Genomic DNA, 25,907 nt, shown 5'->3' with positions numbered 1-25,907 from the left:
CTGTGGAAACATTCTACTAAGTGGCAATTACTGGATTTATGTAGCATTTATTCTTCAGAGATCAAAATTCTAGAACCTTCCAGTGCCTCAGTTTCCTGCACAATCACATCAGGGTTAATAACACCCAACTGTCTCCCCCAAGATCACAGAGATGTTGTGGGTCTAACATTTATCACCCAAATTCTCATCAGAGGAAAGGTATTTGCACGGAGTATGTTTGTGTCCGTACCTTCTCATCATTACCCTTGTTTGTCCTGGTTCAGCTGGATTCTCCTCTGAATAAGTGGTTAACTGCAGACTCCTCTGCATCGTGGAGAGGTTTTTGTAGGCTTTGGTGACTTTTCCTTGCCTTATTACCCTTTACGTTGCTGTCAACGCGTTTCGTGTTCAAATCAATTGCACCTGGCTACTTAGCGTTCTTTCTTTAGAACCTGGAGGAAAGGTCAGGGAGATATGAGTCCCTTTGAAGTCCCGGGATGGGGGAGGGGGTGGGTGGGATGCGGAAGTCCAGAGAATGGAGGAAACAAAAGCTCTGAGGTCGGACTCGGGTCCTGCCTTCTTCCAAGTCCCTCCCATACCGTGCCCAGGTGTGTTTAATCCCAAATGCCCTTGACAGCCCACAGCCGCCTGCCGGCTCACCCACTCATGCTCTGCCCTCCTGGAGCCACTCCCTTAGGTTCGAGTAGGCCACGTGTGTAGTCCCCCCAGGCACGAAATGCCGGTGGGGAGCTGCCCTGCGGTTTGCTGTGGGTATTCTGGTTGGGACCGTTCGTAAGTAAGAGCATGACATCGTGGAATTGTGGCCGTGGAAAGCAGGTGATGCAGTCCTCGAACCTTATCCACGAAGCTACACAGCCCGGGGCTAGGACACCCGAAAGGAGCCTGAAGCTGGACGCCCTTCTGACTTCACTGCCCGAGACCTGCTAACGGACGCCTGAGTACGCACAACCTCCATTCCGGAGACCAGCGCCCACCTGTGGCCAGAGGACCACGCAATTCACCTGGCTCAGCGTAAGTCCGCCCCTCCCCTGCACACGCCCGCCCCTCCCTACGCCTGCCCGTGGCTCTCAGCCCCGCCTCTCCGTCGCCTCGCCCTCCCCGCCCTCGAGTCCCGCCCAGCCTAGCGGGGCCCGCCCCCTTCCTCGCCAGCCTATTGAAGGAGCCGTCGCCTTGCGCACTGACCAATACGGTGGCGGCCGGCTCGTCCCGCCCCGCGCCGTGCGTCGGGTTAAGTGGGGTCACGGCCGGCGGTGCGCCGGTCACAAGCCATGTGGCGCAGCGGGTGCACAGCCAGGGTTTTGCTGCGGAGGCTGAACGGCCGGTGAGAGGCGGCGGGGGGGAGGAGAGGGGGAAGTTTATGGGGAGCGAGGAAACGGAAGGGAAAGTGAAGCGGGGAGGGAAGGTGGGCGGCGAGGGCGCCGGGAGCCCGGCGGGCGGGCGGGTGCTGGAGGCCTCGGGGTCTCTCTCTGGTCCGGGGTGCCGCACCTCACCTCCTTGTTCTGGGGCTCCCGGGGTCCCTCCGCCTCGGGACTCCTCTGCTGCGGCCTCCTGCACCCCCGGCCCCCTCGTCTGGTGGCTCGTGCACCCCGGGGCCCCTCGCCCGGGACCTCTCGCTCCGAGAGCCCGTCGGGATGGCAGAGCATCCCCTCCAGTCGCCTCCCCCAGAGGAAGGGAGTTCCTGTCCAGTTACCAGGGTTGGGGTGCTGCAGCCAGGAAAGACTGGGGTACAGCCGTGGAGGACCCGGCCTGACCCCTCTCACTCAGGGCCTCCCAGAGCGGTGGCCCTGCGTGCAGGCTGTCGGGGCTTTTGAGGTGAAGACTGTCGTTGGTGTGGATTTTAACGCGAGAATGAAAGTAGGCGGCAGTTACGGGTCTCATTAGGCGTTAGCTCCATTCCCCTGTGTGTAGTTGTGGGCAGGGAGGCCTCAGGCTCCGCACCTGCGCTTACTTACCTGCGGCCTTGATGAGAGTGGCGCCTCCGGGAGTGGAGGAGCATTGTGTTTAATGAGAAGGTTTATGGAAAAAGAGTGTGTTTAGCTGCAAACCATGAATAAGTATGTCTTTTGAGTTTGTAAAATAGGACAATATTTTACTTTTTAAACAAAGATGAATTGTTTAGTTTCATGCTAATTCACAGAATCTTGTTGAGTTTGTAAAATATTGCAACATTTTACGTTTTAAAGAAAGATGAGTTGTTTAGTGTCACGCTAATTCACAGAATCTTGTTGAGTTTGTGGTGGAGTTTAGTTGCTGTTAGCCCAGGGGAGGGAGCAGGGGGGTGTCTGTTGTTGGGCTGCCCTTATTGGTGTTTTGGGTTAAAATCCTCTGTCTCATAATTCTAAGAGTGGCTAAATCGGGGAGGGAAATGTTGGTTGTTTATACAACATCCCCGTACTATTGCCTGATATTGAATGAGTCAGTGTATTGTGTGCTTATCTTATATAAAAGAAATATTTTTGGGATACACCGTTAATGTAGAAAACACCATAAAACGTATAATGCAGGTGAGACAAAAATTATTTAAAAATAAGCTGTGTCACCATTACCCAGTTTAAGATTGCTCCTTACCCGTCATACATCATAATTCTCCTCCCTCTTAAATGAAATTGCCCTTCTGGTTTACAGAAATAACCTCCTTATTTTTCTTTGTGTTTTTACCATCCATCAATACTCCCACGCTATAGCGTTACCTGATTGAACAGTACCTGTTTAGACTAATATTGTGTCTGTCCTTTGTAATTTTTTTTGGTTTAGCATCATGTGCCCACATCTTTGATACATGTAGTTGTAGTCCATTAATTCTTAGGACTAAGTTTATCAACTAAATAGTCCACAGTTTATGTGTTCTCTGTTGCTGGACATCTGGGCCGCTGGGGTTTGGGGCTCTTGGGAGTGTGTGTGTGTGTGTGTGTGTGTGTGTGCGCGCGCGCGCGCGCCAGGGCATGAGCGCAGGTCTCCAGGGCACATACATCCAGGGGAATGAACTGCTAATCTGAATAAGGCCAGTGCTCTTCCGCAGTCTCCATTCAGTGTGCACACCCAGTGGCTGTGTGTGACTCCCTGGTAATAACTAGACTTCCTGGTTTTCACCCATTTGGTAGGTACGTAATGGGACTTTATTGTAGACTCAGTTTATTGGCATACTGTGATTTTGACATGAGTTGTTTTTTACACAAGGGAAGTGGGTGTCGTAATTGTATTATAGTTATTTATGGACATGTACAAATAAAAGGTTTTCAGCATTTAATTATTAGTTGACGTTGCATGAGTTGAGATAAAACTGAAAGAACTTTAATGGAAATTTCCTGGAATGTGTTTGTTTAGAAGATGCAGGTTTTCATTTTTCTTTGAATTCTTTATCCCATGACAACGTTTTCATTATGTTGCTGAATTATGTTAGCCAATCTCCCTGCAAATCATGTAACTTTGATTATTTTCCTTAAACATAGCACCGCCAGCCTCGGAGCATGGAGGTGGGCGAGCACCATGGCCTGTGAGAGGGCGCTGCTGCGGTACCGGGTCGGAGAGAAGATCCATGGCTTCACTGTCAGCCAGGTAGGTCCTGTGTGCTCTTCCTGTGTCAGGTCCCAGAGCAGAGACCGCAGGGGTTTTCATCTTTGTCCCCAGGCCCTGGCTTCCTCCTGTTTCACAGCAGGTGCTCAAAGGAGCGTAGTTTTGCAAATGAAGGGATTTTCTGACTCTTAAATGAGTACAAATCCCTAACGCCTTCCCTGAATCCCTAGACGTCTAACATCTTTTCAGAGCTCAGAAAGTAAATGAACTCATTTTTGTTTCTGCATCAGTCGTGACCGGTAATGAAGACTGAAGGCCCCACATCTATTCAGGTCAAGTTTCACCATCGGCTGAGTTTGCTCCAAACTTGGGCAAAATCTTTCTGGTTTTGAGCCACTTGGGTTTCAGGATTATAGAAAAGAGATTGTGGGCCTATAGGTACTTAAGTTTATGTAAAAATGGATTTTATTTTGTTATTGCTTTGTTTGGCTTAAACTTTCACATTGTTTTTTTCTTTAATGCTATAATTGAAAACAGTGCACATCATATAATTGACTGGTTGCTGGTGTCACACTGTGCTTGACACTCTAATGAAAACAAAAGCAAGCAGCTCACAGTCAGAAGGACACGTGTGCAGCTTCAGGACAAGGAACAGCTTGCTGAGGTGCAGAGAGCAAGAGGAAGACGCAGGAGAGGGGGCTGCTGGGCGCTGGGTGGGGACGGGTTTGTAGAGCATGAGAGGAGAGCCGCCATCTGTCTCCAGGAAGTGGGAGCGGGCCCAGCGCAGGGGCAGGGAGTGTTCAAGGCAGGGTCCAGGAGTTTTGAGCCACTTAGAGGGGTTCATGGCTGTGGGAGAGAGCCCCTAAAGACTCCCGTTTAGGGGCCTTTTGTGAGGCCCCTAAAGACTTCTCAGGGGACTTGGGATTTCTAATACAGTTGTGGTTAATAATGCCTTGTTCAGAGGCTGATTCTTTTCCTTTATGTTTCAAGTTTTGTAGAAACTTACTTATGATAAGCTATCAGAAACTTAGTTTATGATAAGCTGTCATGCTTTTTAGAAACAGTTACTGTGAAAGCTGTTTATGAGGCAGACTGGTTTTAAATTCATTGATCGCATCTTACAAAGTATAGTTGTGAACTCTGAGGTGTAAATGATTTTGAGACAAGTGATTTCATAGGTATAGCTTACGTGGGCATCAGTAGAGCACTTGAAGCACATAGCTTTTGTGGCAGGGCCCCCCAGAGCAGGCTCAGGACACCCGAGTTCTAATCTCTGCCCTGCCAGTAAGTTGTCAGCGAAGACAAGTCACTCTCACGGCTGTGTGGTGGTTACGATGATGCGGTGCTGCGGTTGAAGGAGAGGGGCCTTGACACATTTGCTTTAGTACCAAGGACAGTGGAAGTTACGGAAGCACGCCCGCACACACAACCTCCACCAGGGGTGAGAACGGGTTTGCCTCTGTGGGGAGTGATCTGTACCCTCATGGACCCTCCCACTAGGAACAAGTAACTGGTGATAGCCCCAGCTCACCCAGGAACTCAAACCAGTAGAAGCAAAGTTTAGTCCCAAGAGCATCCTTCAGCTGCCCCAGGCTCAGGTCCATCCCCGTGTTTACCTCCTGGCAGGGCTGTTCTGAGCACCCCCGGAGATGAAGTGTGCAAGAGACACCACAGACATTCCAGGCGAAAGCCTGATCTCCTTCGGGGCAGCCTGGTGTGACGGAAGGGGTCTCAATCCAGGCTCTGTGGTCTTAGCAAACTGTCTCATCACCCTGATGGGGTGGGAATGCTTGCTTCCCAGCGTTACCTGTGGCGCAGTCAGGAAATCCCTAGCCAACAGTGAGCATTGAGGAGAGAAGGTGTGCCTTGTACTCAGCCCCGGGTCCTGTCTTCCTGGTCTGTGGGCTCTGGACGTGGTGGTTCCTGCCAGTACTGCCTTAGCCTCAGGTGAGCTGGTCCTGCAGCCCTGGATGCACTGTCACCGTCCTGGATGCCTTCCCAGCCGAGTTGAGTTCTTCCTGTTTTCCTTGTTGGTTCAGGTAACATCTGTTCCTGAGCTGTCCCTGACCGCCGTGAAACTCAGCCATGACAGCACGGGAGCACAGCACTTGCACCTGGCCAGAGAGGACAGAAATAACCTGTTCAGGTGTGTGCTGCGTCCTGAGGTCACGATCTGGATGCTCTGCTTGGAGCATCTCCTGCACCTTCAGCAGTTTAACAGGGAGAGTAGAGGAGTTTCTCTCCTCCGCTCCCCACGGCCAGGCGGTGGCTGACCAGGTGTGGACCCTGTCCCCGCAGTGTGCAGTTCCGCACCACCCCCATGGACAGCAGCGGTGCCCCGCACGTCCTAGAGCACACGGTCCTGTGCGGCTCTCAGAGGTACCCCTGCCGGGACCCCTTCTTCAAGATGCTGAACAGGTCGCTGTCTACGTTCATGAACGCCTTCACGGGTGAGACGCGGTCTCGGGACACAGCCCTGCCTTCCCGCAGTTTCTGAGATGGCGGGAGGGGGTGGGGTGTTGGCACTCAGGAGACTGGGGTAGATTTCCCATTCCCTGTCTGGAGGACGTTAGAAGCTTAACCATTTGGGAAAGCCAAATTGTGGTTGATTATAAAACCTGGAGTTTTAGGAAAAATGTGTCTGAGTTTTGTCTGGAAAAGGTGACAGCCATTTTCTTTGGGAAGTAATGTTATAAAGCTCGGCCTCTGGAGCTTAGGTTAGCGGTGATGGTGCTGGTGTCTGGGTGGTGACTGCAGGAAGCCGGGCAGTGACGGACTGGCGACGGGGGCGGCTGGGCACACACAGTGGGCGCTCCGTGGGCCAGGCCGTCCTCTGGGCCCGCGGTGACCCCGGCGCCAGACCTGCCCCCCAGAGTGGGCGCTGCTGCCTCTGTGCCCCTGCCAGGTCAGGCCTGCCGTGAGGCTGAGACGGGGCTGAGGTGGAGGAGTCCTGCGGGAACTACTGCTGTATTTAAAATCGCCCTCTTCATTGTGTCCAGCTAGTGATTACACCCTGTACCCATTTTCCACACAAAACCCCAAGGACTTCCGGAACCTCCTATCCGTGTATTTGGACGCAGCCTTCTTTCCCTGCTTACGGGAACTGGATTTCTGGTATGTTGTGATTGGTTAATTGATCTTTACCTTAGTGATAGAGTCACCGTCCCCATGTAATTGTTTGCTACTCTTTAGGCAGGAAGGATGGCGACTAGAACATGAGGATCCCAATGACCCCCAGACGCCGTTGGTCTTTAAAGGAGTCGTCTTTAACGAAATGAAGGGAGCGTTTGTGAGTGTTTTCCTTTTTCATGTTGGGCTAAATTATCTTACTGTATAAAGTGTTGAAGTACAAATAGGCTCGGTAGCTAGTTGGCGTCATGCCATGTCCCAGTTTTCTCACTATGAGAACTGGAATTAGCGGGCACAGTGCTGTGAGCAGGGACCGCAGGACGGTGAGCTGGACAGCAGTTCCCAGCTGTGGTGTGGGAGCCACTGTGACCTGTGACCTGCAGGGCGTCAGCCAGGTGAAGACCGCGTTTCTGACGATCCCGAGACCGTGTCTTTTCCACTCTCTCTTGCCCGAGTGTATGGTGGAGTTTACAGATCTAATTACATATCAAGTTATTGGTAAAGACCACTGCATAAAGGGAATGTCTCAGTAAGGCGAGTCGCGGGGTTTTTTGGCTCCCGGTGCGTGTAAAAGTTATGTGTACACTTTACTGTAGGGCTTAAAAGTGTGCGGTAGCACCACGCCTGAAAAAACCATACATAGCTTAATTAACATCACTTCATGGCTGAAAGATGCATCGGTGGGCGTCCTCATGTACCACGAGAACAGTTGTCCTTGCGGGATGTTGGTGGGTGTGCTCCCAGGACGTGGCTCATTTGTTGAATTACACGAACAGTGCCTGCGTTGGTTTTCACGTACACGTGTACTTTTACTTGAAGACAGATAACGAGAGGATGTTCTCGCAGCACGTTCAGAGCCACCTGCTTCCCGACCACACATACTCAGTGGTCTCTGGAGGGGACCCCTTGTGCATCCCGGACCTCACGTGGGAGCAGCTCAGACAGTTCCACGCCACACACTACCACCCCAGCAACGCCAGGTGACTGCCTTGTGAAGCTCGGTGCCAGGTGTTTGCTTTCCTTGCACTGTCATGCTTTTCTCCAGTTCGGCTTGGAAAGGTTTGCTTAATAATGTGTGCGTTTAGACACTCCTTCGGGTCTGCAGCGGTAACTCTCACACGCCCAGCAAGGTGAGGGCCTGGCCTGCCCGCCTGCCTCCTCTGCAGGTCAGCGTTGTGCTGAGGGGGTGACAGGGGAGGCTGGCAGGTCCTCCTTGCAGGCTGACATGGGCCCTGGAGAGGTGCCCCCAAAGTGGCAGCTGCATCAGTAAACCTCAGAGATTTACTTCCTATTAGATTGCTTGTGTAAGATACTGTTAATAATAAAACGCTAATAGCCGTGTTTGCAAATACATTAAGCGTTCATGTAAAGTCATACTTGCAAGATTATTTTAAGTGCAAAATTTTAAAATTTAAATTATGAAAAGTCTAAAGCATCCAGGAGAGTGTAAAGAGTAGAACAACGAACTCTGTACACTTAGCACGTAGCTTCATCCTTTGGACGTGTACATAGGTATACGTAGATACATGCAGATATGTTCGAGGATGTTCTTTTACATAAGATAATAGCATTTTCACGTTTAACAAAATAAAAAATAATTGATTAAAACTGATTAAAACCACCTATACCTCAGCCCAAATTGATTTTCCAGTTGTCCCTGAAATGTTTGATCAGATGAGGCCCACAAACTGCCTTTCCCTGCCGTGTCTCCTAAGCACCCTTTCTAGTGGGACAATGCCCCCTCCTCATTCTCATGGACCAGTTGAAGACGTTAGGCCAGGCCCCCTCTTGACTTTCTCGCCTTCTGGGGTGTCTCGCCGCTTCTCTGGTATTGGCGGACGTGCTTCTGCGTTTCCTGAGAGCTGGACGTGGGTCCATAGACTGCCTGCACCCTCGTAGGTGATGCCTGCATGCCTGCGGCACCCAGCGGGGATGCCAGGGCTGGTGGGATGGTGATGGCGACCTCGCTCCACTGAAAGCCCGCTCCCCCTGCGGACCCAGGCCGTCTGCTGGGGTGGCGTGCTGGCCCCAAGAATATTCACACTCCTCACGGCCTGGGAGTGGCTCTCATGTTCAGTGATAATTGTTGCCTGGAGCAGTTCCTGTGATAGGATTTGCAAATTTTCTAAAGAATTCTGTAATTTCTTCTATATTTATTGGCTGGGTTTCTGTAAAGAAGAATTTACCCTGAAGTACTGTTCTCTCGGGAAAGGCGGTGGGTGGGCAGTGGGAGTGAGGTTTCCCTTGGCTGTCCAGTTTTGGGGGCTGGCACTCCTCCAGTGACGACAGAAAGGACTTTTTTTTAGTCTTGTTTGAATTATTTCATTTTTTAAAATATTATTACAACCTCATGGAAACGTTTTCATATATGTGTATATTTAAGGTGTGATCAAGTGAAATTAAAATAAATTTTTTTAATGCTCAAATTTGCCCCACTGTGGCCTAAGGAAGTTCCTTGACAGTCATCCTGTCTTTCTGAAGGTCTTTAGTCTTCAGTAACTTCACTGATTTCTGCCCCAGCCCCAAATCCAGGCTCATCCTGCCCCCAGTCCATAGCTGGCCTTTTTTCGGGGAGTTCTGGAGCTAAATGCAGACGGGCATATAGAGACTGTGTTTAGATGGCACCGGGGGTGCTTGTTGCCCTGGATTATCACATTCTATATTCCGAGTGGGAGATGTGACGGGATCTTTAGGATGCTACTTCCCTAGCCCTTAAGCGTAGCTCACACAGCATTCTGTTACAAAGATGAAGTCTGTCATTGTCTTCTTTATCCCCGATGAATAATATGTTGTCTTAAAAACATGTGTGACCTGAAACTTGTAGCCTAAATTTGAAGTTTGTGAATTAAATTTTGTTTGGTAGTCTTAGGTGGATTATTGTGTTACTGTAGCTAAGGTCTTAAGTATGTTAATGTGCAACTTATTTGGTTTTTGAAACACCTTTAATAGTAGATTCAAAATGAAGAGCAATTTTTGCCAGAGTACATTTAATTAATACCTTTTGTACAGTTTGTGTTTTGTTTGAACCATATCTTGTAAAAAGAGCAAAAGCCTCTTCAGTGTTTGTGGTTAAATTAAGTGAAAAAAGGTGTTCCTGTGTGAAGTTCACTTCAGCCTGGAAACTGGCTTGTTATCGGCTGTCATGTCCTGCACACCCTCCAGTTCATACAAAGCCGTCTGTGTTGATTTCTAATCTTTTAACCTAAAATAAACTAAGGTATTCTCTCAAAATTTCAGGTTCTTCACTTATGGTAATTTTCCGCTAGAACAGCATCTGAAACAAATTCATGAAGAAGCACTGAGTAAATTTCAGAGAATCAAGCCACATACCACAGTGCCAGCCCAGAAGCCTTGGGATAAGCCTGTAAGTGCCGGGTCCAGAGTCATAAGTGTCACCAGGCCTGTGAGATACATGCTACGGAGGCACGGGCATATGTTAATAGGGTTTTCAGATGCCGTGGACTGTGCTGTGTACGTAACAGCTTCTCAAACCTGAAGAGCAGTTATTTGTTTGGGAGGAAAGTTAATCTAGTGAAAAGTATCCTGTGGACCGTTTTATACATCAGGTAACCTGTGCTTGGTTGAACCCCTTCACACACGCTCTGTCCTCTTCCAGAGGGAGTTCCAGATCACGTGTGCCCCGGACTCGCTGGCCGCGGGCTCCTCAGAGCAGACGACCATCAGTGTCAGCTTCCTCCTGCCAGAGTGAGTGTGCTCACGCTGCTGACCCAGTGGGGACGGGGTAGCTGGGAGGTCGGGGGCGGGGGACGCTCCACTTGGGCGTAAGTGAGTGGACAGTAAGAATTCAGGAGTCCAGCAGTGTTAGCTGTGGGGTGTTTTTAACAACGTCTGGGATGGTTTGGGTTTAGTGTTGGGGTTCGGGGATGCCTCTGTGTGTGAGAAGAGCACTGTGAACTGTGGCCTTGAAAGAACATTTGTTCACACGAGACTAATCCCAGAGGCTTGGGCCCGCAGGGTGTGTGGGCAGGAAGGGGTCCTGTCTGTGTCTGCCCTCTGCAGCTGCACAGCCTGACCGAATGGCCCCGTTTCCTGTGTGTCTCTCATCTGCGTGTGGGCGGTGCGGTTATACTGAAACAGTGCACGTCAGAGTGCTGGGCACCCTGTTGTATGATAGCATGCGATGTGCAGCTCTGTTAGCCTCAGGGTTTGGGAGCCCCAGAATCCCAGCATATGAGAGCTTTGAATATCAAAAAATACTCTCTTTACCCGTGTAACTGTTAAAATAGAAGTTGAAATGCAAGAATTTCTAGTAGAATTTCAGTTTTTGGGGGAAATAAGTGTCAATTTATTAGTGATTTTAATAATTTTGAAAACATTTATAAGGGCCAACCGTTTCCCTTTTTTTCTCCCCCCTCCCGTGTTTATAAATGAAGCATCACTGACACATTTGAAGCCTTCACGTTGAGCCTTCTGTCTTCACTCTTGATCAGTGGCCCCAACTCGCCCTTCTACAAAGCCCTCATTGAATCTGGACTCGGCACAGACTTTTCCCCTGACGTTGGGTACGTTTTATTATCAGATCAGATCATTAGTCCACGATAGGGGCAATTTTGACATCTCACAATGTCTGGACACATTTTAGGTTGTCACAACTGGCAGCTCATGGGCGGGGGTCAGGGGTGTAGATGCTCCATATTCCATAGTCACAGGACGGCCCTCTTCCCGCCCCAGCTATGGTTCCAGGACAAGCTGTTTGTGTCCCCTGCAGGGGACATTTGGCAAAAAAACCCAAACAAAACCCAACAAGGTAGCTCTTCCAAGATCTCAGAATGGCATACTGCTGCCTGTTTTAAAAATCAGGCCATTAAATATTCTTTGAAATCTTAAGATTTTGTTAAAACTCTCTAGATTTATTCTGCTTTAAATCTAAAATTTAAATTGTGATTTTTAGAAATGTTAAAAGGACATGAATGTAAATGTGACTAGTTGTATCTGAGCAGCAAATACCCGAGGACGCTGCTTTACTGGCTTTCTCATGGGGGAGTCCTTCACTGTGTCCTGTAGAGGATTTGATCTCAGTAAAGCATCTTATAAACGAGTGATGGAGGCTGTACAGATTCTAACGCATTACCTGCTTTTGTATCCCAGGTACAATGGCTGCACACGGGAGGCCTACTTCAGCGTGGGCCTGCAGGGTATCGCAGAGAAGGACATTCAGACAGTCCAGGACCTCGTGGATAGGACACTGGATGACATCATCGAGTACGTGAGGTGTCTGGGGCTGGGCTGAAGTGCCCCCTCCTGAGTGTAGGGGGCACTTTACGTCACAGAACACATACTCCTTCATGGGAGCTGCCTTGTTCAGAAACATGGATTTCTTAACATCTGAGTTCTTGATGTTTCTATAGGAAAGGATTTGAAGGTGATCGAATCGAAGCCTTACTTCATAAAATTGAGATACAGATGAAGCACCAGTCTGTCAGCTTTGGACTCGCCCTGACGTCTGTGTGTATTGCTCAAACGCCTCATTTCTCTTTTTTTGTTACCTTTATAATTAGTGGTTCTCGAAAATACAGATGGTTATTCACAGCACCTTTCATTTGAACCTTGAAAGTTAACGGTGTTTCAGATCGGATATAAAATTACTGTTAATTTTAATAATACGTTGCTTGTCTTTTTACTAGCTTAATTCATTAGCTTTCCGATGTCTTATTTTTTAATAGATTTATGCAGAGTGCTTTAAACGGATAGGGATTTATGATAACTATTAGTAATTATATTTTCCAAAAAGTAATTTTTGAACCTGTGCTTTTTAATTTGTTAGGAAAAAAACTCACATAAAATGAGTTTAGTTTTCCTTCTTCTAGCCAAAGAATGACTTAATTTTTGTCATGAACAGTCATCTGTGATATTTTTAAATATAGAAACTGAGTCTTAATGAAAAGGCAGGCTTGGATGTTGGCTGAACCGACGCAGAGTTCACAGGTAACGTGCCACATATTGTGACCCCCGTTGCAGTACGTAGCTTCCTGCTGGAATCACGACGGGGACCCCGTGGAGCTCCTCAAGCTCGGGAGTCAGGTGGCCCAGTTCCGGAAGTGCCTGGAGGAAAATCCAAAATTTTTGCAAGAAAAAGTAAAACAGTATTTTAAGGTAAGAAACTTGGAGGATTTATATCTGTAGTTTTGAAGTGGAATTTTATAACAATGAAGGGAACATTAGGAATATAATTTACATTGTGTAAGTCCATTTCTGCTAATAGGTGACATAATTACTTTCTTATTAATTAAAATTGTAAATGGTCATATTAGCTTTAAAAATTCAATTTTCCAGATTCTTAGGCAGGTTGGTTTTTATATGAATATGTGCATGTGTTTTTTTACATGTGAATTGTGTAGGTATGTGTATAACAAAACATCTGCCTGTGTTTTTGTCGTGTTTTGGTAATAGGATATATAGAATACGAGAAGAGTCGCCTAAAAGTGTAAATGTTCTGGTTGTTTTTACCAAGGCGTCTTCTGGTGCTCGCTTGTTTGTCTCCACAGATTTGTGGGCTTTTGTGCTTGGTGTGTGTTCCTTGGTGGATGGTCATTAATAGGACAGAATGTCATCTACCTCCCTTTCCCCGGGGGTCGGGGGGTGGGGGAACGACACCGTCCTGCCATGAGTGGGAGCCACGTTCCTGTGCACCAGCATTTGGGACCATTCAGCCAGCAGTCTCTCTTGAGTTACGAGTTATTTTGCATGAGGTGCTTGTCGTGCTGTACTTCTCCCACTCTGTGTAGTGTCACAGGTGAACCTTTTGCGTGCGTGTGTTTCTAGTGGCTGCGTAAATCGGGCACATTAAGTCACCTAACATTTATTTTCACGTTAGGGCAACATCTGTTTTGTCCTCATAATTTATAAAAATACTGAGTGCAGAATTTAGTCCCAGCCTTTGAGAAGTTAACAGTATAATGAAGACTAGGTAAAAATTAAATTACTTCATTGTACGTTATTTTCGATTTAGACTAAAGCCAAAGGTTTATAATATTAAAAAGTGCAAGCGGTTTCTTTGTACAACCAACGTGTAAAGGGAATGTTGAATGTCAACGCGTTTGTGGTTAAGACGTAGTAACCACAGTGGTCATGTCACAGCACCGGCCTGTGTGGAGTACGTGGTCCCCGCAGAGCACATGGACCTCGAGGATTGCGTGTGGCGCACAGGCTTTCCGCACACAGCCCTTCGGGGCGAGTTCTGTCGTCGTGACTGTGTGAAACGGGAAAATGGAACTGCTCGAGGCTGGCTTGGTGCTGGACATGATAAAATCTTGTTTTAATTTGGCTTTTTTGTTGCAGAATAATCAGCATAAGTTGACTTTATCAATGAAACCAGACGACAAGTATTCCGAGAAACAAATGCAGCTGGAAGCAGAAAAACTGAAGCAAAAGGTCAACTCTCTTTCCCCGGAAGACAAGCAGCAGATCTATGAAAAAGGTCAGGCCTGGTAATTCCCTCGCCTTCGCCCAACCCCACTGTGCTGTTTAGGGATAAGTGTCGTTTCAGCCAACAGTCCTCTGTTGGGTGCCTATGGAGTTCTCTGTTTGGTGCAGTGGGTTCAACCCCAGTAGGATTGACCCTGTTTTTAGAAAATCCACCCTGTGATTCAGCAGGAAAGGCAGGCATACTGGAAAAGAGGTGGCTTTATAAGGTTTATTCATTCACAGATTTTACAAATGCCTTTTCTATACCAGGGGCTGTAATAGGCCACTAAATGTGTGTTGTGCTGCAGTACATAGTTAACTGCAAACGGGCCCTGTGGACAGTGTGAGCTGTGGGTTCAGGAGAGGCAGGTCTCGGGGGCGACACAGGCCTTGAGCCTCTCATGGAACCCCCCACCCCGGTCCCTGTGGTGCAGGCGCTATGAGCACAGAAACGGGTCTGTGGTATCTTCCAGTGCTAACCTGCACTGCCTGTAAAGCCCGGTGGTCCTACTCCTGAGCGTTTACCCAAGAGAAGTGAAAGCATCGGTCCACACAGAACTTGAGCCAGCCTCATTTCCACCCACGTGGTGTCCACACAGGGAAATACTGTGAAATATCCACACAGTGAAATGCTGCTCAGCCATAAAGGGGACCAAAATACTGATGCACTCAATATCCGTGAGTCGCAAAGCATTGTGCTAAGTGAAGTTAGGGGCACAAAGGAACACCTGTGGAACAGGTTCATTTACTTGAAGCCCTAGAAATGGCGATGCTCTAGTGCCAGAGGCTGGTGAGTCCAGGAGCACAGCAGGGATCACCTGCGGGGAACCTTCTGGGGGTGGCGGCACCTTCTGTATCGTGATACCTTTGTCAGAATCCATTGGGTTGTATCTTTAAAGTTGTGAATTTTATCATATGAGACTTTATATTAATGAAGTCTATTAATATATATATATGCATACACACAGTGCACACAAATACATATACACCCCCCAACCCCCCCTGCTGAAAAAAAAAAAGTTGGCTGGGATTACATGAATTTATCAGGCTTGTCAGGAGGTGGATTTGACTTTAAGTGAAAAGTAATTCCATTTGATCATGCTAAGTTGGAGGTGATATAATTTTGTAAAGACAATGTCAACTTATAACCTATTTATAATCTCTGAATTCTTTAGACATACAAAGAGTTAGTTACTTTAAGCTCTTGCATAAATTTTTTTTTAATTGAAGTATAGTTGATTTACAATGTTGTGTTAGTTTCTGGTGTACAGCAAAGTGATTCAGATATAGCTATAGATTCTTTTTCAGACTTTTTTCCATTATAGTTTATTATAAAATATTATGTTTTTATACAGCAGGTTCTTATTAGTTATCCATTTTATACATATTGGTGTACATATGTCAATCCCAATCTCCCAGTTCGTCACGTCACTCCATACCCCTCTGCCACATTCGCACCTTGGTGTCCATACGTTTGTTCTCCACATCTGTGTCTCTATTTCTTCCCTGCAAACTGGTTCATCTGTACCATTTTTCTAGACTCCACATATATGCATTAATATACAATATTTGTTTTTCTCTTTCTGACTGACTTCACTCTGTATGACAGTCTCTAGATCCCTCCACGTCTCTACAGATTTCGTTCCTTTTTATGGCTGAGTAATACTCCATTGTATATGTGCACCACATCTTCTTTATCCATTTGTCTGTCGACGGGCATTTAGGTTGCTTCCATGACCTGGCTATTGTAAATAGTGCTGCAATGCACATTGGGGTGCATGTGTCTTTTTGAATTATGGTTTTCTCTAGGTATATGCCTAGTAGTGGGATTGCTGGGTCATATGGTAATTCTATTTTTAGTTTTTTAAGGAACCTCCATACTGTTCTCCATTGTGGCTGTATCAATTTACATTTCCACCAACAGTGCAAGAGGGTTTGCTTTTCTCCACACCCTCTCCAGCATTTGTTGTTCGTAGATTTTCTGATGATGCCCATTCTAACTGGTGTGAGGTGATAATGTCACTGTAGTTTTGATTTGCATTTCTCTAATAATTAGTGATGTTGAGCAGCTTTTCATGTGCTTCTTGGCCATCTGTATATCTTCTTTGGAGAAATGTCTATGTAGGTCTTCTGCCCATTTTTGGATTGGGTTGTTTGTTTCTTTAATATTGAGTTGCATGAGCTATTTATATATTTTGGAGATTAATCCTTTGTCCGTTGATTCGTTTGCAAATATTTTCTCCCATTCTGAGGGTTTTCTTTTCATCTTGTTTGCAGTTTCCTTTGCTTTCCAAAAGCTTTTAAGTTTCATTAGGTCTCCTTTCTTTTTGTTTTTATTTCCTTTACTCTAGGAGGTGGATCAAAAAAGATCTTGCTGTGATTTATGTCAAAGAGTGTTCTTCCTATGTTTTCCTCTAAGAGTTTTAAGTGTCCAGTCTTACATTTAGGTCTCTAATCCATTTTGAGTTTATTTTTGTGTATGGTGTTAGAGAGTGTTCTAATTTCGTTCTTTTACATGTAGCTCTCCAGTTTTCCCAGCACCACTTATTGAAGAGACTGTCTTTTCTCCATTGTATATCCTTGCCTCCTTTGTCATAGAATAGTTGACCATAGGTGCGTGGGTTTGCCTCTGGGCTTTCTATTCTGTTTCATTGATCTGTATTTCTGTTTTTGTGCCAGTACCATATTGTCTTGATTACTGTAGCCTCTTAGTATAGTCTGAAGTCAGGGAGTCTGATTCCTCCAGCTCCGTTTTTTTCCCTCAAGACTGCTTTGGCTATTCACGGTCTTTTGTATCTCCGTACAAATTTTAAGATTTTTTATTCTAGTTCTGTAAAAAAAAAAAAAAGCCATTGGTAGTTTGATAGGGATTGCATTGAATCTGTAGATTGCTTTGGGTAGTATAGTCATTTTCACAATATTGATTCTTCCATTCCAAGAACATGGTATATCCCTCCATCCCTCCATGGTATATCCCTCCACTAAACTAAAGTTTTGTGTCATTTTTAATTTCTTTCATCAGTGTCTTACAGTTTCCTGCATACAGGTCTTTTGTCTCCCTAGGTAGGTTTATTCCTGGGTATTTTATTCTTTTTCTTGCAATGGTAAATGGGAGTGTTTCCTTAATTTCTCTTTGCCATTTTTCATCTTTAGTGTATACAAATGCAAGAGATTTCTGTGCATTAATTTTGTATCCTGCAACTTTACCAGATTCATTGATTAGCTCTAGTAGTTTTCTGGTGGCATCTTTAGGATTCTCTATGTAGAGTATCATGTCATCTACAAACAGTGACAGTTTTACTTCTTCTTTTCCAATTTGTATTCCTTTTATTTCTTTTTCTTCTCTGACTGCCATGGCTAGGACTTCCAAAACTATGTTGAATAATAGTGGCGAGAGTGGACATCCTTCCTTGTCTTGTTCCTGATCTTAGAGGAGATGCTTTCAGGTTTTCACCATTGAGAATGATGTTTGCTGTAGGTTTGTCACATATGGCCTTAATTATGTTGCAGTAGGTTCCCTCTATGCCCACTTTCTGGAGAGTTTTTTTATCATAAATGGGTGTTGAATTTTGTCAGAAGCTTTTTCTGCATCTATTGAGATGATCATATGGTTTTTATTCTTCAATTTGTTAATATGGTGTATCACATTGATTGATTTGCATGTATTGAGGAATCCTTGCGTCCCTGGGATAAATCCCACTTGATCATGGTGTATGATCCTTTTAATGTGTTGTTGGATTCTGTTTCCTAGTATTTTGTGAGGAATTTTGCATCTATATTCATCAGTGATACTAGCCTGTAATTCTATTTTTTTGTAGTATCTTTGCCCGGTTTTGCTATCAGGGTGGTGGTGGCCTCATAGAATGAGTTTGGGAGTGTTCCTTCCTCTGCAGTGTATTGGAAGAGTTTGAGAAGGATGGGTGTTAGCTCTTCTCTAAATGTTTGGTAGAATTCACCTGTGAAGGCATCTGGTCCTGGACTTCTGTTTGTTGGAAGATTTTTAATCACAGTTTCAATTTCATTACTTGTGATTGGTCTGTTGATATTTTCTTTTTCTTCCTGCTTCAGTCTTGGAAGGTTATACCTTTCTAAGAATTTGTTTCTTCTAGGCTGTCCATTTTATTGGCATAGAGTTGCTTGTAGTAGTCTCTTAGGATGCTTTGTATTTTTGCGGTGTCTGTTGTGACTTCTCCTTTTCATTTCTAATTTTATTGATTTGAGTCCTCTCCCTCTTTTTCTTGATGAGTCTAGCTAATGGTTTGTCAATTTTGTTTATGTTCTCAAAGAACAGCTTTTAGTTTTATTGATCTTTGCTATTGTTTTTGCTGTTTCCTTTAGGTGTAACGTTAGATGGTGTTTTTGAAATTTTTCTTGTTTCCTGAGGTAAGCTTGTATTGCTATAAACTTCCTTCTTAGAACTGCTTTTGCTGCATCTCATAGGTTTTGGATCATTGTGTTTTCGTCGTAATTTCTCTCTAGGCATTTTTTGATTTCCTCTTTGATTTCTTCAGTGATCTCTTGGTTATTTAGTAACATATTGTTTAACCTCCATGTGTTTGTGTTTTTTATGGTTTTGTTCCCTGAAATTGATCTCTAACCTCATAGCGTTGTGGTCAGAAAAGATGCTTGATATGATTTCAATTTTCTTAAATTTACTGAGGCTTGATTTGTGACCCAAGATGTGATCTATCCTGGAGAATGTTGCATGCGCACTTGAGAAGAAAGTGTAATCTGCTGTTGGATGGACTGTACTATAAATATCAATTAAATCTATCTGGTCTATTGTGTCATTTTAAGCTCATGTTCCTTATTAATTTTCTGTTTGGATGATCTGTCCGTTGGGGTAAGTGAGGTGTTAAAGTCCCCCACTATTATTGTGTTACTGTCGATTTCCTCTTTTAATTAGCAGTTGCCTTATGTGTTGAGGTCCTCCTATGTTGGGTGCATATATATTTCTAATTATTATGTCTTCTTGGATTGATCCCTTGATCATTATGTAGAGTCCTTCTTTGTCTCTTGTAATATTCTTTATTTCAAAGTCTGTTTTATCTGATATGAGTATTGCTACTCCAACTTTCTTTTGATTTCCATTTGCATGGAATATCTTTTTCCATCCCCTCACTTTCAGTCTTTATGTGTCCCTGGGTCTGAAGTGGGTCTCTTGTAGACAGCATATATATGTGTCTTGTTTTTGTATCCATTCAGCGAGCGTGTGTCTTTTGCTTGGAGCATTTAGTCCATTCACTTTTAAGGTAATTATCGATATGTATGTTCCTATGACCATTTTCTTAATTGTTTTGGGTTTTTTTTTGTAGATCCTTTTCTTCTCTTGTGTTTCCCACTTAGAGAAGTTCCTTTAGCATTTGTTGTAGAGCTGGTTTGGTGGTGCTGAATTCTCTTAGCTTTTGCTTGTCTCTAAAGCTTTTGATTTCTCCATTGAATCTGAATGAGATCCTTGCCGGGTAGAGTAACCTTGGTTGTAGGTTCTTCCCTTTCATGACTTTAAATATATCATGCCACTACCTTCTGGGTTGTAGAGTTTCTGCTGAGAAATCAGCTGTTAACCTTATGGGAGTTCCCTTGTATGTTATTTGTCGGTTTTTCCCTGTTGGTTTCAATAATTTTTCTTTGTCTTTAATTTTTGTCAATTTCATTACTATGTGTCTCGGTGTGTTTCTCCTTGGGTTTATCCTGCCTGGGACTCTCCGCACTTCCTGGACTTGGGTGGCCGTTTCCTTTCCCGTGTTAGGGAAGTTTCGACTATAATCTCTTCAGATATTTTCTCATGTCCTTTCTCTCTCTCCTCCTTCTGGGACCCCTATAATGCAAATGTTGTTGCATTTAATGTTGTCCCAGAGGCCTCTTAGGCTGTCTTTATTTCTTTTCATTCTTTTTTCTTTATTCTGTTCCTCGGCAGTGAATTCCACTATTCTGTCTTCCAGGTCACTTATCCGTTCTTCTGCCTCAGTTATTCTGCTATTGATTCCTTCTAGTGTAGTTTTCATTTCAGTTATTGTATTGTTCATCTGTTTGATCTTTAATTCTTCTAGGTGTTTTTTAAACATTTCTTGCATCTTCTCGATCTTTGTCTCCATTCTTTTTCCCAAGGTCCTGGATCATCTTCACTATCATTATTCTGAATTCTTTTTCTGGAAGGTTGCCTATCTCCACTTCATTTAGTTGTTTTTCTGTGGTTTTATCTTGTTCCTTCATCTGGTACAAAGTCCTCTACCTTTTCATCTTGTCTGTCTTTCTGTGGATGTGGTTTTTGTTCCACAGGCTGCAGGATTGTAGTTCTTCTTGCTTCTGCTTTCTGCCCTCTGGTGAATGAGGCTATCTAGAGGCTTGTGCAAGTTTCCTGATGGGAGGGACTGGTGGTGAGTACAGCTGGCTGTTGCTCTGGTGTGCACAGCTCTGTAAAACTTTAATCTGCTTGTCTGCTGATGGGTGGGACTGGGTTCCCTCCCTGTTGGTTGTTTGGCCTGAGGCGACCCAACACTGGAGCCTGACCCAACACTGGAGCCTACTGGCTCTTTGGTGGGGCTAATGGCAGACTCTGGGAGGGCTCACGCCAAGGAGTACTTACCAGAAATTCTGCTGCCAGTGTCCTTGTCCCCATGGTGAGACACAGCCACCCCCCCGCCTCTGCAGGAGACCCTCCAACACTAGCAGGTAGGTCTGGTTCAGTCTCCTGTAGGGTCACTGCTCCTTCCCCTGGGTCCTGATGCACACACTACTTTGTGTGTGCCCTCCAAGAGTGGAGTCTCGTTTCTCCCAGTCCTGTCGAAGTCCTGCAGTCAAATCCTGCTAGCTTTCAAAGTCTGATTGTCTAGGAATTCCTCCTCCCGTTGCCAGACCCCCAGGTTGGGAAGCCTGACGTGGGGCTCAGAACCTTCACTCCAGTGGGTGGACTTCTGTGGTATAAGTGTTCTCCAGTCTGTGAGTCACCCACTTAGCAGTTATGGGATTTGATTTTACTGTGATTGCACCCCTCCTACCATTTCATTGTGACTTCTCCTTTGTCTTTGGATGTGGGGTATCTTTTTTGTTGAGTTCCAGTGTCTCCCTGTCAATGATTGTTCAGCAGTTAGTTGTGATTCCCGTGCTCTCACAAGAGGGAGTAAGCGCATGTCCTTGTACTCTGCCATCTTGAACCAGTCTATTGTGAAATATTGAATATAGTTCCCTGTGCTATACAGTAGGACCTTGTTGTTTATCTATTTTATATATAGTAGTGTGTATGCTAATCACAAACTCCTAATTTATCCCTCTTCCCTTTCCCTCTGGTAACCAGACGTTTGTTTTCTATGTGTGTCTGTTTTGTAAATAAGTTCATTTGTATCATATTTTAGATTGCACATATAAGTAATATCATGATACTTGTCTTTCTTTGTCTGACTTCACTTAATATGATAATCTCGAAGTCCATCCATGTTGCTACAAATGTCTTCCATAAATTTAACATGCTAATTGTGATTAATATGATAAACTTCTGCCTTGTGAGTGCCAATTGACAAGTTCCATCTTCCTTTTTTTTTAATTGAGGAATAACTGACATAATGTATTAGTTTCAGATGTACGACATACTGATATGATACATTTGTATATTGTGAGATGGTCATCACAATTAGTCTAGTTAACATCTGTCACCACATGTAGTTTTTTGTCTTGTGATGAGAACTTTTAAATTTTATCATCTTAGCAGTTTTCAAATCTCAATACAGTATTACTGACTTTAGTAACAGTGTTGTACATTACACCCTCAGGGCTTACTTAGAACTGCAAACTTGTAGCTTTGACCCCTTCATCCATGCTCCCCCCCCCCCCCCCCCCCCCCCCCGCCCCACAACCACCAGTCTGTTCTCTGTATATATGAGCTTGCTTTTTTGTGTTTTTATTTTGTAGATTGCACCTATAAGTGAGTTCATAGGTATTTATTTTTCTCTATCTGACTTATTTCACTAAGCATAATACTCTCAAGGTTCATCCACATTGTTGCAAATTGCAGCATTTCCTCCTTTGTGACTGAGTAGTGTTCCACTGTGTGTGTGTATCACATCTTTTTTTACCCATTCATCCGTCAATGGACATTTAGTTTGCTTCCATATCTTGGCTGTTGTAAATAGTACTGCTGTGAACATTGGTGTGCATATATCTTTTCAAATTAGTGTTTTTATTTTCTTCAGATAAATAACCAGGAGTAGGAGTGCTGGGTCATATGGTAGTTCTAGTTTTAATATTTTGAGGAACTGCCATACTGTTTTCCATAGTGGCTGTACCAATTTACATCCCCACGAGCAGTGCACAATGGTTCCCTTTTCTCCACATCCTCACCAACACTTGTTATCTCGTCTTTTTTATTATAGCTATTCTGACAGGTGTGAGGTGATGTCTCATGTGTTTTGATTTGCATTTCCCTGAAGAGTGATGTTGAGTACCTTTTCTTATAGCTGTTGGCCATCTGTGTGCTTCTTTGGAGAAATGCCTATTTAGGTCCTCAGCCCATTTTTTAATTGGATCGTTTGTATTTTGCTATTGAGTTCATTAAATATTTTGGATATTAGCCCCTTACCAGATAATATTTGATTTGCAAGTTTTCCCTCCTGCTGTGTACATGCCTTTTCATGTTGACAGATTCCTTTGCTGTCAGAAGCTTTTTAGTTTGATGTGGTCCCACCCATCTTCTGTCTGTGCTTATAGCCATTTGTGGCACAGAAGGTAATTCCATGCCTCAGCACAGACCGTGCGTTCCCTGAGTTGTCAGGCGTCTGGCCTGGCCGTGGAGGTACGTGTGAAGGGATGCAGGGCCTGGTTAAAGAGCGTGTTTCTGTCTTCCAGATCACTGCACAGTCCCTTAGGGAGGACACAGTGCTAGAGCATTTACTGTTAGGATAGTAAGTCTTGAGTGTGGACTTCAGTGCAAAGAATCAGTGAGTCAGGGTCCAATCTGGAGATGAACACCAATGAGAAGTGGGAACGGGAGATTAATTTATTGGAAACATCAAACAATCTTCCAGTTTGGGGGTCTGTGTGTATCGTGTGAAGGGCCGTGGCTGGACCGTTGGGAGCCTGTGTCTGGTGGAGGAGAGTGCTCGCAGCCTCTGCTGCCCTGATGCATTCCCCCCCCCCCCCCAGAGGAGCAGCATCCAGACGGGAGCAGCTGAACTGGGGCCGGTAGGTGTGTTCTCCAGGACAAGGACAGGAGGCCAAACGCAGAGAATGAGGAAGCGTCTGAGGGGTGGTGTTGGGGTGCTCTGCTTGACTGTGGGGAGACGGCCAGGTCGGGGGGCCTTGAAAGTGCAGGGGGTTCCTCAGAGCATGGGGAGCCAGGTCCTCGGGCTTCCACGGGGCACAGATGGGTGCCTGGGAGCAGCTGCGCCGAAACCCCTCCGCGGGCCCGGGGACCCAGTGCTGGGAACTCGGGGAGGTAGGCGTGGGGGGTGAGGTGACAGCGGGAGCACTGACTTTACCCCGTGACGTCCCCCAGCTACAGCCTGGGGCCCCTCCCCATGGGCTGCCCAGTCTGTACAAAAGGGGCATCTACCCTCTGATCAGGCCCAGAAAATGTATTTTACCCATTTTTGTAATTTGTGAACTTTATGTAATTACAGAAGCATATTGCTGAGGTTTGTGAAAATGACATAAGAATAAACAAGCACAAAAGTTAGTAAGTTTCAATCCACTAGTTCAGTCTCTAGTAGAAAATTTTGGTTGGGGGGCAGAGGGGAAACTGCTTGAGCAAACTGCTCCCCCCTTCCCCCAGCAAAATCGTTCTCTTAAATTGCTGAGAATGAGAATTAGGAAGAGAGCTGCCTGCCGAGCTGGTTATTATGCTTCTAAATCTGGTTTCCTGGGAAACCTGAACCCCAGTGCTGACAGGCTCCCCACACTTGGCATGGGAGAGGCTGAGTCTTAATGGAAGTTAATAAATAGCTGAACTGAGTAAGAGCTTCTGAGTATCATCCTGGATGTTTATTCCCCTCTTAGGTTTGGAATTACAGGCGCAGCAAAGCCAACCTCAGGACGCGTCGTGTCTGCCCGCGTTGAAGGTGTCGGACATCGAGCCCCGCATCCCGTTCACTGAGGTGGAGGTGGCTCTGGCAGGTCAGTGGGGGGTCTTGGTGCCCCGGCTGGGGTTTAGGCTGCGTCTCAGCGTCCACAGGGGGAGAGTCACCAGTGGGTGTCTTCATAGGACGTTCAAGCCCTGTTCCTAGTCCAGCTCAGCGATGGCAGATGTGGACTCGAGGGCCTGCGTGTGTTTTTCCCTGGGTGGGTCCGACAGGGCCGAGCTGCCTCTGGGGGCGGGGAGGCCTCAGGTTCCGCTGTGTGTGTGTTCATGCAGTTCTCAAGGGCACAGGCATGCTCTGGGCCCCTTGCCCACGCCCACTCCTTAGCCCAGCCGGGGTCCAGGGGCCCACAGCACTAGGTGTCGCATTGTGGGGCACGGAGGGGGTGGCAGCCGCTCCTTCCTGGCATCCCCCCACGTCTGCGCGCATCACTTGCTTCTGCTGGACACAGACATGCCCTGTGGTGCTGACACTTCTCCACATGGCTGTGATGTGACTTTGCTGCTCCTTCCCGAGCAGGTCTGACAACAGCCTTACACCTTCACTGGTTCCCGCGTCTAGTTTAGGATTCAGGCTGTGCGCGAGCATCCCTTTGACTTGTGTGACATGCCTGTTGTCGTCGTCCTGGGGCCCGTCCCGTTTACCACACCTGATGCATTCATTTGCGCATGTACATGAGGCCTCCTCTCCGGCCCAGGCTTCTGGGTAGTGGGGTTCATGTGCCACTGATCGTTTAACCCCCTCAGGTTAGGTTTATCAGTGAAGTTCATTGTGTTCAAGGAAGGACTCAGTGAAGTAATTTGTCGTCAGTAGATGCCTTAGATCCTCCGCTGGTTCAGGGCACTGCGCTCGGGATGTAAAAAGTAGAACACACAGTTGTGAGGGACCTGGGGCCACAGAGGCCTGGGGTGTCAAGCGTGGTGGGTTCCAGTGTGCTGTGGGTCATGAGGGTCCTCGGGTTTGGGGACAGGACTTGTTAGGGGGTGAGTTGCGTTTGGGGTGGGTGAAAGTGAGGTCACCTGTTGTGGGAGTGGCCTGCCAGAGTCCCTGCCGATACCCAGGAGGGTCTGGGTGCAGGCGGGGAGGGCGGCTGGACTGCAGCTGGACTGTGGGGTGTTTAGAAAACCCCAAGAACGTTCAAAGCGCAAGGATTACTTAGCGTTGAAGACTTTCAGCTTTTGTTGTAATGAAAGTCCAAGAGGGAAATTTGTCTCAATTATGGCAAATGAATAGTGTTTTTTTGCTAATATAAAATGTAAACCATCATCCTTGAAAAGCTTTAGCATTTAAAAAATATTAAATGATGGTTACATGGTTAAAACTTTACTGGTAAAAATTGTAAAGAAGTGCCTTTGCTCCTGCAGCTGGGGACATACCCGTCCAGTACTGCACGCAGCCCACCAATGGCGTGGTCTACTTCAGAGCCTTCTCGAGTCTGAACACCCTGCCCGAGGAGCTCCGGCCCTATGTGCCCCTCTTCTGCAACGTCCTCACCAAGTAAGGGGCTCCTTCTGGGGCGGAGACACGCATTTATAGAACTCTGCACGTCATCTCATATTTATTAGTGGATGTTTTCTGTGTGTGTTGTTTCAGTGTATCAGTAATCAATTTTCAGTGAGTCATTTTAATTTTCAAATCCCGTAGTGTTACAGAAAGATGGATGGTGTATTTGTTGAGAATTTTCCTTATGGTAATCATACTTTCTTACTAAAATACAGTACATTAAAATATTTATAAATGTAGAGCACAAGGTATTACAGATATAGCTATATC

General features: G+C 45.9%; 1 protein-coding gene across 2 annotated transcripts in view; it reads left to right on the top strand.

Moving 5' to 3' along the window:
• The first annotated feature begins 1,242 nt into the window (after window positions 1-1,242).
• PITRM1 (pitrilysin metallopeptidase 1) overlaps window positions 1,243-25,907 on the top strand; it is a 31,440-nt gene continuing 6,775 nt past the window's right edge. Inside the window, exons 1-16 of one of the 2 annotated variants that reach the window (XM_082649451.1) lie at window positions 1,243-1,321; window positions 3,450-3,555; window positions 5,553-5,659; window positions 5,812-5,963; window positions 6,513-6,627; window positions 6,706-6,802; window positions 7,462-7,622; window positions 9,880-10,006; window positions 10,259-10,347; window positions 11,037-11,165; window positions 11,752-11,865; window positions 12,012-12,108; window positions 12,622-12,756; window positions 13,942-14,080; window positions 24,055-24,171; window positions 25,499-25,631. In XM_082649451.1, coding sequence (XP_082505577.1) covers window positions 1,269-1,321; window positions 3,450-3,555; window positions 5,553-5,659; window positions 5,812-5,963; window positions 6,513-6,627; window positions 6,706-6,802; window positions 7,462-7,622; window positions 9,880-10,006; window positions 10,259-10,347; window positions 11,037-11,165; window positions 11,752-11,865; window positions 12,012-12,108; window positions 12,622-12,756; window positions 13,942-14,080; window positions 24,055-24,171; window positions 25,499-25,631 — 1,871 coding nt within the window. In that variant the 5' untranslated portion in view covers window positions 1,243-1,268. Of the gene's footprint in view, window positions 1,322-3,448; window positions 3,556-5,314; window positions 5,461-5,552; window positions 5,660-5,811; window positions 5,964-6,512; window positions 6,628-6,705; window positions 6,803-7,461; window positions 7,623-9,879; window positions 10,007-10,258; window positions 10,348-11,036; window positions 11,166-11,751; window positions 11,866-12,011; window positions 12,109-12,621; window positions 12,757-13,941; window positions 14,081-24,054; window positions 24,172-25,498; window positions 25,632-25,907 lie in introns of those variants that run through there. The other variant, XM_082649452.1, reaches the window with a different exon arrangement.

The sequence above is a fragment of the Grampus griseus genome (genome assembly GCF_964374135.1).
Source record: "Grampus griseus genome assembly, chromosome: 2".
NCBI lineage: Eukaryota > Metazoa > Chordata > Mammalia > Artiodactyla > Delphinidae > Grampus > Grampus griseus.
The sequence above is the reverse complement of the archived record's forward strand: the minus strand, read 5'-3'. Positions and strand labels throughout refer to the sequence as shown.